This window comes from Vidua chalybeata, chromosome 2 (assembly GCF_026979565.1).
Source record: "Vidua chalybeata isolate OUT-0048 chromosome 2, bVidCha1 merged haplotype, whole genome shotgun sequence".
Classification (NCBI taxonomy): Eukaryota; Metazoa; Chordata; class Aves; order Passeriformes; family Viduidae; genus Vidua; species Vidua chalybeata.
Genome location: NC_071531.1, coordinates 91,907,795 through 91,918,881, shown reverse-complemented (window position 1 = coordinate 91,918,881; position 11,087 = coordinate 91,907,795). Strand labels below are relative to the sequence as shown.

General features: G+C 51.8%; 1 protein-coding gene across 1 annotated transcript; it reads right to left on the bottom strand.

Annotated features, from left to right (window-relative positions):
* Positions 1-535: 535 nt before the first annotated feature.
* PDX1 (pancreatic and duodenal homeobox 1) lies at positions 536-4,169 on the bottom strand. The gene is made up of 2 exons (XM_053935750.1): positions 3,773-4,169; positions 536-924 (listed from the first exon to the last, which is right to left on the bottom strand). The coding sequence occupies exons 1-2, from the start codon at positions 4,167-4,169 to the stop codon at positions 536-538; spliced, it is 786 nt and encodes a 261-aa protein (XP_053791725.1).
* Positions 4,170-11,087: the final 6,918 nt, after the last annotated feature.

Here is an 11,087-nt window from a genome sequence, read left to right as displayed (position 1 = left end):
AGTCCGTGGATGGTCCGGGATACTCGGGTCCGTGTCCGCTCCTGCGGGCCGACGGACGCGGCGGGACGCGCGCTCCGACCGAGCAGCTGTCGGCGGCAAGGAAGGCAGCGTGCTCGCAGCGTGCGCTGTTTCCAGACCTCTCCGTGCACCCGGGGAGGCACACACCGTCGGTGGCCACCTGACACCCACCTTCCCCGGGGAAAGCTATCCCGTAAGGCTCGCTGAAGCGCAGGTGGCCGGGGGCAGCGGGGCCCAGCTCCCGCCATCCCGGCGGCTCCCGGCGGCCTCCTCCGGCGCTAGCGCCCGCAGCGAGCCTCTCCGTGTCACAGCTGGGCATCTTACATTTACTTTCCGGAGGACGCGAATTTCGAAGTGAAGGCACCGCGTTTCCCCGGGGGAAGGCGCGAGTGGGGTCGGCACGGCACGGCACGGCACGGCACGACAGTGCACGGCAGAGAGAAGCTGGCGCCAGCCTCTCGGCTCTTTTCCATGTCCCATCCTTCTTCTCGTCCCGGGCCGTGGAGCTCCTCGCGGCTCACCGCGAGTCCTGCTGCCTTCTTGAGACCAGGCTGGGGGCGAGAAGGTCCCTGGAAGCTCCCGAGGGAAGGTTCCCGGCGGGGCACGGCTGGAGATCCTCCTTGGTCTGCAGCTCCCCGGGGGACACAACGCAGTCTTGCTCGGGGTCATTGCTGTTGCCCGCCCCTCGCTTTTTGTCTTCTTCTTTCTTCCACTTCATCCGCCGGTTCTGGAACCAGATCTTGATGTGCCTCTCGGTCAAGTTCAACATGACAGCCAGCTCCACCCGCCGCGGCCTGGAGATGTACTTGTTGAAGAGAAACTCCTTCTCCAGTTCCAGAAGCTGCGCCCGCGTGTATGCCGTCCTCGTCCGCTTGTTCTCCTCCGGTTCCACCATGTAGGATCCACCTGGAGAGAAGCGAGAGTCAGCCTGGGCCAGCCCGGCCGCCCCCTCGGGCTGCGGGAACCACGTTCCACGACCCCTGCGCGGCGCAGAGGATACGCGGGGGGAAGCAAGCGGGGTGATGGGGAGGCCTCGGGGAAATCTCCTGCTGGGCAGAGTCAGGTGGTGCTGCTGGTGGCAGTTACCGCTGCTGTTATTTTATTTTACAATAATTTAATATTTTTAAGCAATGATTTGGATGAGGTTTTCAGGGAAGCGCCGTCTCTGGAGACGAGGTAGAAACTCACGTGCAACCGTCGGCGTGACACTGAAAGCTCAGAAAGGCTCCCGGATCCAGGGCTGCCATTGTTCAAGTTCACGTTAAAATTAAATTTTAAAAAATAATTTTTTAAAAAAGTAAGAAAAGAAAAAGATAAAAACTCCACCACACACACACAAACCAAAGCAAAATGGAAAAATTTAACCCCTCAAAAAACCGTAAAAAAAAAAAAAAAAAAAAAAAAAAAAAAAAGGCTAACGCACCAAAGAAACCCCTCTAAAAAAAAGCAATAATAATTATTATAATTAGTGGGCCTCCCGGGCCGGGCCGGGAGTTGAACCGCAGCCGCTCCATTTCGCCACGTTGATGAAACCTTGGGTTTCTCGTTCCTGTAAAAAGCGGCAGCGGCGGGATGGCCGTTCCCAGCACGGCCACCACAGTCCTCCGTGGGCACTGGGGCGCGGGTAGCACAGGCGGGCGCATCAAGAGGGGCCAGAGGTGGGCATGGAAACTCAGGGCCGCTTTTGCCAGTGCCAGCGCCCCTCTGGGAACGTTTTTGGGGTTGATATCATCTGTGGGAAACAGTGCTTTAAACATCCAGAATGAAATAATAATTTCAAGAGGGATACGTGGATTCTCCCACAGTTCATCTTCCTATTCCCATGATTTTGTATTTATATGTACAGTGTTTGTAAATGTAAACCTATGGATAAAACTTATATATGTATTTAAAATATATATTTAAATACACTTATGTTCGCATAGTGATGTGTATATACCTATGTGCTATATAAATAAATATTAAAATGCATGTATATATGTATTAAAATGTTGGTAAATCTAAACCTAGGCATGCATGAGTTTGTATCCGAAAAAAACCCTTGTTCTGTTACTTTAAACTAAACTGGAGCGGAACGCCCGGGGTCTGTCGGAGGGCCGAGGTCGGTCGGTCCCCGGGACAAGGCCGATAAGGCCGGGGTGAGCGGCGGAGCCCGGGGCCGGGCACGGCGTGTGGCACCGGGCCGGGCTTGCCGCGGCCTCCCTGGGCGCCTTTTCCTGGCAACAGCGCAAAGCCCGGTAGCCTCCATGGACACCTAAATCCCAAGGGCTTCCATGAAAAATAAATCGTCGGGCTATATAGTTTGCCACATACACGGTACAAAATATGCCGGGGTTTGGCTGTGAGCGCTCTGTCGCACTCGGCACAGCGCAGTGCCCCTTTCTCTTCCTGCGGTGTGCTCCGGCAGGAACCCTGCACACACATCACACCGACCGGGTCATGCACAGCCCCTGCCTGCTCCTGCCCGGGGGGCTGGGGACAACAGGCAAGAATTTTAGGCTTCTACGGGGAAAGTTTCACTTTCCTGCTGGTTTTGTCATTCTTCGGGTACAGGAGAAAGAGAAAAAAAAAAGGTGTGGTTCAAAAGTTTGGCTTTACATTATTATTATTATTATTATTATTATTATTATTATTATTATTATTATTATTATTATTATTATTATTATTCCCGAAATTCACTCAACTCATGGAAAACAATCTGATTTGTTCTCTCGCTCTCCCCACCTCCGCCCTGACACCATCCCTGCCGCCACATCCGCGGGCTGGGACAGCGCGCTCTTCTACCTTTGTGGGCGGATGCGCCTCTAGGAAGACTAGGGACCGCCACCTGTCCTTCCCTCCCCCTCGGCCTGCACCATGCAATTCCCAAGCTATTTCGTGGAGATTTTAATACTCCGGTTCTTTTTCCAACTGTCTATTTGAACAAAGCCATTAATATAATATTTGCCGTATAGGCGTGACGGAGGCGCAGGACACGATAACATTGTGCCGGCAGAGACAGAAATATTGTTGGGCAGCGGAACTTTCTGCCTAGATAGAGTTTCTTCCCCTCATTGGCAACTCTGTTTCGTTTGTGCATTGTTTTCCGTGTCCTGTTTTTTTTCACTCGGAGAGGTGCATTTGTGGCTAAAACCCGCCGGGGAGCAGGAGGGGCGGGATAGAGGGGCCAGGAGGGGAGATGGGCTCTGCGCCGGAGGGAGCCGAGAGGCAGCTGAGAGGGTCTCGGCGGCTGCCTTGAAGGCTTGGGGGCTGCTCCGCGGCCGCATGGTGGGCACAGGGACGCGGGGCAATGGGGCTGTCCCCTCCCGTCTGCCCTGCCCTGCCCTGCCTGCCGCTTCCCCGCCCGCTCCACCTCGCAGGTGCCTCCGCGACCCGGCCCCTGCTCGGAGCTCACCGCGCCCGCGGGGACACTGTGCTGCCCGAGGAAGTAGCTCCCGGGAGGCGTCACAACGTCCCGGCTTGGCCACAATTAGTTAATTGGTGAAAAATAATTCGTTAATAATTGCTGAGGGGCAGGGAGCCGTGAGCCCGCCGGCGGGGACTGGAACGCCGGCTCTCTCCCCAGAGTTCAACCCAACACTAGCAGCCCTAGAGCAGAGGGTCTGCAGAGGCTGGCAGAGGGGAAACGACCCTCCAGGGCCGCTCCACACATCCGAGCGGTGGGAGCAGGACCGGTGCAAGGGAGGGCTGCTGAGCGCCGAGTGGGACAGAAGCGGGGGGGGAGGGAGGGGCAGAGGGATGCGGCAGGTCTTACCGGTCCACTGTCCCTTCCAGGCGTGCGATTTGGTGGACTTCATCCAGGCGAAAGGTACCTGCATTCGGGGTTCCTCTATAGCCCCCGTGTCTGCCCCGTCTGCAAAAGGCAGCGCGTCCTGGTGAGGAGGAGGAAGATGAGGGTGGTGGTGGTGATGGTGATGAAGATGGGAGACCCCGGCATCCTCAGTGATGGGGGGCACCTCGTAAGGTGAAATGTCTGGAGGGCTGCCTTGCTCGAGAGCCCCTAAGGCGCTGGAATAAGGAGTCTGCTGCTGCCTGCCCATGTACAGGCAGGCGGGGGGGCTGGGGTTGTAGTCCTGCGCTTGGGCTCTCTGAAACGCACACGACTCCTTGTAGAGCTGCGCCGAGGCGTAATACTGCTCGTCGGTGTTCATGGCGAGCGGGGCCAAGGGGGCTTCGCAGCTTAGGGACACATAAGGCTGCTCCCGCTGGCGGAGCCCGGGATGCCTCTTTGACAGCTGGCGGCCCCGCCGGGCCCCACCGCCCTGCCCGGCTCCCGCCGCCTCCCCATAGGCGCCTCTCCCCCACGTGAGCCCTCCCGCAACCCTCCGGGGCGGGGCGCGGGCCGTAGGAGGCCACCCGGAGTGGTCCTGGTCCCGCAACCCTCTTTCTTCCCCTCAGCCGGGCCGACCCCGAGACCCCCTACCCTTTTGCTGGGCGCTGCTCCCTGCTTTGGGGTGAGGAGTCCGCAGCGGTGGGCTTGCGGGGCCGGGCAGGGTCTCAGGGGATTGCGCCGATGCGCGGGGCGCTGCGGGACGGATGGTGCTTAAACTCATCTTTTCCCTCTCCCCCGCACTTGCCCAGAAGCTGCTCATCCCCCAGTGACCCCCGGGGAGGAAAATCCTCGGAGGGCCGGAGTAAACTCAGCTCCTGGAGGGGTTTAGCGACATAGCACTTTTGGCTGTGAGGGCATCTCCCCTAGGGATGTGGGTGTCCAGGGGCGGGCAGGGCGCTCCCTCGGGGGTACCCGATTTCCGGAGCCCTGGGCGAAGGCCAGCACCGGCCGGTGGGGGACCACAATGCTATCACCAGAGCGAGCGATAGGCAGCGGATTGTTTGTCCAAGAGGTAAATTTGGGAGCCTTCCCCGCGGCCTGGGCTGCAATGTGTTGACCCTCGGAGATAATGTGCTCCGAGCTGGGGCCGGTTGACTTGGTGACGAGGCTATGAGGAGGCGGAGAGCTACCGAAAAGGACAAAGATCATTTCCCTGCCTCCCTGCGCTCGGTCCGGCCGCCGCTCTCTCCTGCTAGGGTGCAGGCACGCTTCCTATCTGCCCGGCCCGCCTTCTCTCGCCTCCGCTTCCCCGACGCCGGTGCTCCGGCCGCCTTCGTCGGGGTGCGCTCCCTCCGCCCTGTGTAGGGCGGGAGCCGGTGGCCCGGCCCGGCCCCGCCCGGCCCGGCCCGGCTTGGCCCGGCCCGGCTCGACTCGGCCAGTGGTGATGCACGCCGTGAGGGGCGAGGCAGGAGGGTCCCGGTCCCTCGCTCCTGTGCCCTGCTCCATGGGTTCATAAACCTGCCCAGTCCATTACACTTTGAGTTTCCGCTCTGGACTCACGCGGGTCCCCCATCCCTTAGAAAGCGTAGAGCCTTTGATTCAATATTGAGCCATTAAGCGATTGCTTTCCCAAGCCATTTAACAGCAGCTCTTATGGATAAATAAACAAAAAAGGCTGTAAACCAATTATAGTGCGGATAGTGAAAAAGTATTTTATTAGCGGGAATTACAGATAGACATGGCTGCTGCTCAGGCTCCCTGCACTCGGCACCTGCCCCCTCCATCCCCAGGCATTCGGGCAGGATACGCGGCCCGGCGGGGCTCGCAGTGTGAGGCGAGAGGGGGGACGCAACTCCCTTCGTGATGCTTCCCCCATACGCGTCCACGATGCCTCCACTCAGTCTCTTGCAGGCACGGGTGTCCTTTGATCTGGAGACGTCTTGTGCCCCGACCCCAGAGCAGCACCCGCAGCCCCTTCCCCAGAGATCTGTTACCTGGAGCATTTACTGCTCCGGGTTTTCCACGGGGAACCGGCGCGGACAAACAAACCCGAGGCCATAAAACCCAGAGCAAATTGATTCATCTCCTGGGAGGACCATTACCCGGTGTCTTAATGCGGTCCTCTCTCTCTAACGAACGTTTCTAAACAGAGCAAACACTTCACCCTCCAAAGCAAATGAATTTCGTATAATTTAGAGCTAATTCTCTTTCATTCTGCCTGCATGAGCAGGCGATAAGGGCACGCTTTGCCGTTCTGACAACAAGGTGGCGAGCTGCAGGGCAGTAAAGGGCCCCGCTGGGTATCCCAGCACTGGGGACCTCGGCCACGTCCTGGGGGTGGTGATGTCCGGTAGCCCGGGGTTCCTTGAGTGGGTGAGCCCGGCTGGAGACAGATCCCAGGGATGACCTCTGACTGCCTCCTCGACCTGGGATGCAATCACTGATATTTGGCTTGAGTCCTTCCACAGCTGAGGGTTCCCAGGAGAAGTCTCTGAGCAGTGAATGGGTCCCACCAGAGCGGGAAATGATCCACTAGATGTGGAAAATGGGTGATGGAGGAAGCCGATGGGAATGATGGGAATGGCCAATGGCCCCACTTGCCCCAGAATTGGGTTCTGCAGACAAAAATCCATCCCTGCAAGTGGTCAATATGCATCCCTGAGAGAGTTGCAGAAGGGTGTGCATACAAGACACCTAAACATCTTTTACTAAGCTCCCAACATTTTCTGCTCCAAGGAGTTTCCGGGTGCTATGAATGTAGTAGCCCTCAGCTGATTTTTTCACAATTTGTCTCCCCTGAAACTTTATGTAAACATTTTGCCTCCCACCACCTTGCAGTGAAGTGTTCCCCAGATTAAGTGCTGTTGTGTGAGACTCTGCTGATCCTGCAGCTGTCTGCCTTTAAACAGTCTTAATCTTCCAGCTAGAAGATCCTTGAGATATGTCGGCTCAATGTAAGAAATTAAAAGGTGCATCCTTGCCTCTAGCTCATTTGCGGACTTTGAATGGTGAGCCCAGATACTCCTGTATATACATTGTCCTCTCCCTGCTGAGAACTTCCCTGTCTTTACTCCCCCACTCTGGTTTTGGCAGGCTTGGAATGACAAGAAACTTGGCCATCCTCAGTCTATAGGCAACCATGGAAAGAAAAAACAGCTGATAAAAATATCTTTATTCCCACTAATAGATGTACAGTCAAGTTTTAACCATTGAAAACAGAGAAAAGTAATGGACATGTTGCACACAGGAACAAATCATCAATGGATCAGGTAGAATTTCCCTCACCTTAAACCCCATCTGGATGTATGCTGCAGTTCAGCTGGAGATCCTGTACTTTACTTGCTCTAGGAAGTTTTAAAGGACTGCAGAAGTCCGCCATAACTTGGGGATATTTATGGCTGGCATATTTGCTTAAATCCCCCAACTTCGTCCATGGAGCTGAAAAGCTCAGTGTTGTGTCTGATGCATGGTCCCAAAACCCAATTAATACAGTTGTAGTTCAGGCTGAGAACACCCTCCAAATTTTAATATCTACAGAACCTATCTGGGCAGCCTGTTTCAGTGTTCTGTAAACCTCAAAGCAAGGAGGTTTTTCCTCATATTCAAATGGAATTTCCCATGTTTCTGTTTGTGTCTGTTGTGCCTTGTCTTGTTGCTGGACACCACTGAAAAGAATCTGACCCCATCCTCTGATACTCACCCTTAAGGTATTTGTACACATAAACAGAAATTCTTATAGCCACCTTGCTAGCCCAAAAGATCAGACAAAAAGGAATCCATGATCCTGTACCAGTAATTAAGGGATCATGGTGATAGCAGCAGTGTTAAGTAGAACAGCAGGTTGTAATTATCCTCAACACAAGCACAGGAGTTCAGGTATTTCAGCAGGAGTTACAAATGCTTCAGGTACACAACTGCTGAAGTCCTACAGTACCATCACACAATAGCTGCACTTCAATACTTGAGTTAGCATATTAGATTGAAGTATGTTTTAAGGACTTGTCAAGATCCGATCACATTCCTCTAGCCTGGTGTTTGACAGAGAAGACACAATCTGCATAGTTAAGTCATTCCGTATTATATGAAACCTAAAACTTTGCAGTATAATACAAATCTCTGAATGGCCAGAGGTTCAGAAAGCAAGGTCACCACCTGCCTGACGTCATATTTATGTGGTTTTAAAATGTATGCCAACATACATAACATGTCTCTTGAAATTCAAGGGCATTTGCAAGTTCCCACCTCCAAATGGTTAATACAGGGGTTTGATGTGGGTCACTGTTCTTTGGAAGTCTTCCCCAGCAGACTGACAGATAGCACTGCAGGCTGCTTAGATCAGTGAAATATAAATCTGGATGCAGTACTACCTTTTTTCCCCTAGGAAAGGTGACAGGAGCATTTTGTTTGCCTTTCAACACAAATAATTTGTGAACCCCTACTCAATTAGCTCCCTTTCCTGTTATAAACGATGACAGTTTTGTCATTCCTCCCACCACCCTGACTGTCCAATTAGAGTGTAAAATAGTAAGGAGTATAGTTCAGTCACACTTCCTAAAGTAGTCTGGTTAGATTTTCTCTATCTGTATAATATTTAATGGCCTCTCAGTGCTCAAACCGTTTTCTGGAATCCACATTTAGACAGAAAAGAAATATTGAAGGTGAGTGGAGCATATTCACAATAACCTCCTTTTCTCTCTCATCTGTGCTCAAACCAACATGTGTAAACTCTATCCATGGCAAGGGACCTCAGTGGGAGAAGGTGACTGGGAAACAGAGCTTTCCCAGGGATTGATTTTTAACCCCCCACCATAGCTGTATCTAGCAGAAAGGTAACCTTTCACAAAGCTGGTTAATAATCAATAACCATGTGAAAACAAATCTGTCTTTCCCTCTTAGAGCTAACGATAAAAATGAGAGCATGAACTATTCCACCTGCTCTAAAGTAAGACTGGTTCATCAGCTTTTTTTTGGCAAGAAGCTGTTTTAGGCCTCTAAGCGATTCAGCATTGGCACACAGCAGGTTCAGTTTGCTCTTCCCACCACACATCAGCTTCTTCACACTGCAGGTGTGAGAGAAGAGAGCTTGAACTGCAGGAAGACGTGTTTACGCAACCATTTTAAACAAGACCTTATCCAGGAAATATATAGGAAATTTATCTTGGGAAAGCTGAGAATAGTAGAGTCTTCTATAAGTATAGTCTCTTTTTACACTTTCTAATTTGCACCTTTGAATTTTTTCCATCTTTCCCAAAATTAATTATTTCATTATCACCAGGAAAGCACAATTTCACTGTCTTGTAAGAAGAGCTGAGGAATCACTTTTGAATATTGTGAACCCTCCTGCTGAAAACACAACTGTTTTGTGTTGCGTGCCCCACACAGTTTTCTGTCTTCTACTCAATGTTTATTATACCAGATAGGAGTAGAAAAAAACCAATATGTTTATTTATTTATTTATTTATTTATCCAGAAAGTTACAGCTAGAGGAGTCCAGGGTAGAATCATCAACCTGAAAGAACTCCTCACATCCCCTGACTGCTTGATTTTTCCCCTAGACCCCAGGGTCTTTGGGGCACATGAGGTTTGGGGCTCAGACAAACCTGGCCAGGCAAGTAGCACCTGGCAGTTCTCACCACAGTCGTCCCCTCTTGTTTGTCTATTGTTACTTTACTGGACTTCACCTATTTGAGGAGAAATTTTCCATTCTGTATCTCTACCTCTCACGAAACATGTGGGGAAACCTTCCTTATAATTATTTGGACTGGTATGAAAGTGAAGCTGGGAAACTGTGATACACAGTAGCTGCCCATGCCTACTAGGGAGGGTGTGGCATCACTGCCTCCTTTGCAAGACTCTGAAAGCAAAAGCGATGGTGTATGGATGATCCCAAATGAGTAGAGAACAGGAATACCTGCAATCCTGCACAGTATTTTCCTGCTCTGTTTTCTTAGCTGCTGTGTTTCTTTGCTGGATTTAAGTATGTTAGAATTCCTGCTGGGATGTTGTCCCACATCAGTGTCTCTCCAGACCAATATCTCTGTGCAAAGCTGCCTACATTTGCCTACAAACTTTGAACTGCTGCACATCACATAGGTTCCACAGATACATCTTAAAACTCAGCAGCATCTTAAAACTCTTTATGTGTTCACAACAGTAAGCAGATCCTTGGCCTGGACCTGAGGGCTGAGTGAGAGCTCACCGTGTAGCACTTGCGATACTGAGCCCTGCAGGGACAAGTTGGGAGGTATTCCCCATGCTCCATCCTCCAGCCCTGGGCATGGAGGAAGAAGGTGATTTGTGCAAAAGACACACAAGGTGAACACCCTTCAGAGAAAAGCATTTGAAGGTCTACTCCCTGCCCACAGTGAAAAACATGGGTCTAGAGGCCAGGAGAGAGGAAGGCTGTGCTCTCACCATCCCTCTGCCCAAGTGGGAAGCAGGACCAGGGCTGTGGTCCAGCAGGTCTGACCAAAGGGTCACGATGTAAGCTTGATCAGTCTCTTGGGTAAAATTTTCCAGAATGGGTTTCCAGGGCAAACACCTTTCTTTTCTGGGCAGCTGGTCTGGTCTGCAGCAGTTTGAGGTACTCTCAAGAGAAGGGAAAGCTTTTGGGGAGTCTGGCTGTGAACACCCAATGACACAAGTACTGCACTCTGGGAGTGTCTTGACCCCCTTCAGTGCTGTCCACACAGGCTTTCTCTTAGCACCAGTAGTACTTCTGAGCACTTCAAGTAGACACTAAGAACTAAAGGAGACTTTTTAGCCTTATGACACTTGATCTAACATGGATTTCAGAACGTATTTATATGGTTATGCAATGACTGAAATTCATTTGGAAATCAAGGCATCAGATTTCATTCTTCCCTCCATAACTGATACCACATAATCTCTGGAGGTGCTGTGTACCTTTCAAACTCTACAGAAGGAAGTGCTAGGAAGAAATCCACAAGAAAACCCACCATCCCTCTGTCCTCCAAGCAGGGGTGCTTTAAAATCAGCAGTGAGTAAGTCTTGGACTCGAGGACCTGCAGAGGCAAAGTAGAACAAACACAGCATTCTTTTAACTGAGTTTGTCTATAACATGTTGCAGATAAGAGAAGAGCCCTGGGGAGGAGGAGGAGGAGGAGGGCAGCAGACAAAATGCCGTATCACAGAGCACACAGATGTGGTATCATCTGAAGCTGTTCACTCAGCTTCCTTGCTTGTATTTCCTTGCCTGTGTAATACACTGCAATGGGCCTAGATCTTATGTTTATCCAACAAGTGAAGAGCAATGTATCCATCTACACCTTACAGG

Coding starts and splice junctions, on each gene's coding strand:
- PDX1 (XM_053935750.1), bottom strand. CDS start 4,169: ATGAACACCGACGAGCAGTATTACGCCTCGGCGCAGCTCTACAAGGAG. Junction 925..3,772: donor CTGGAAGGGACAGTGGACCG/GTAAGACCTGCC, acceptor GCTTCTCTCCAG/GTGGATCCTACATGGTGGAA.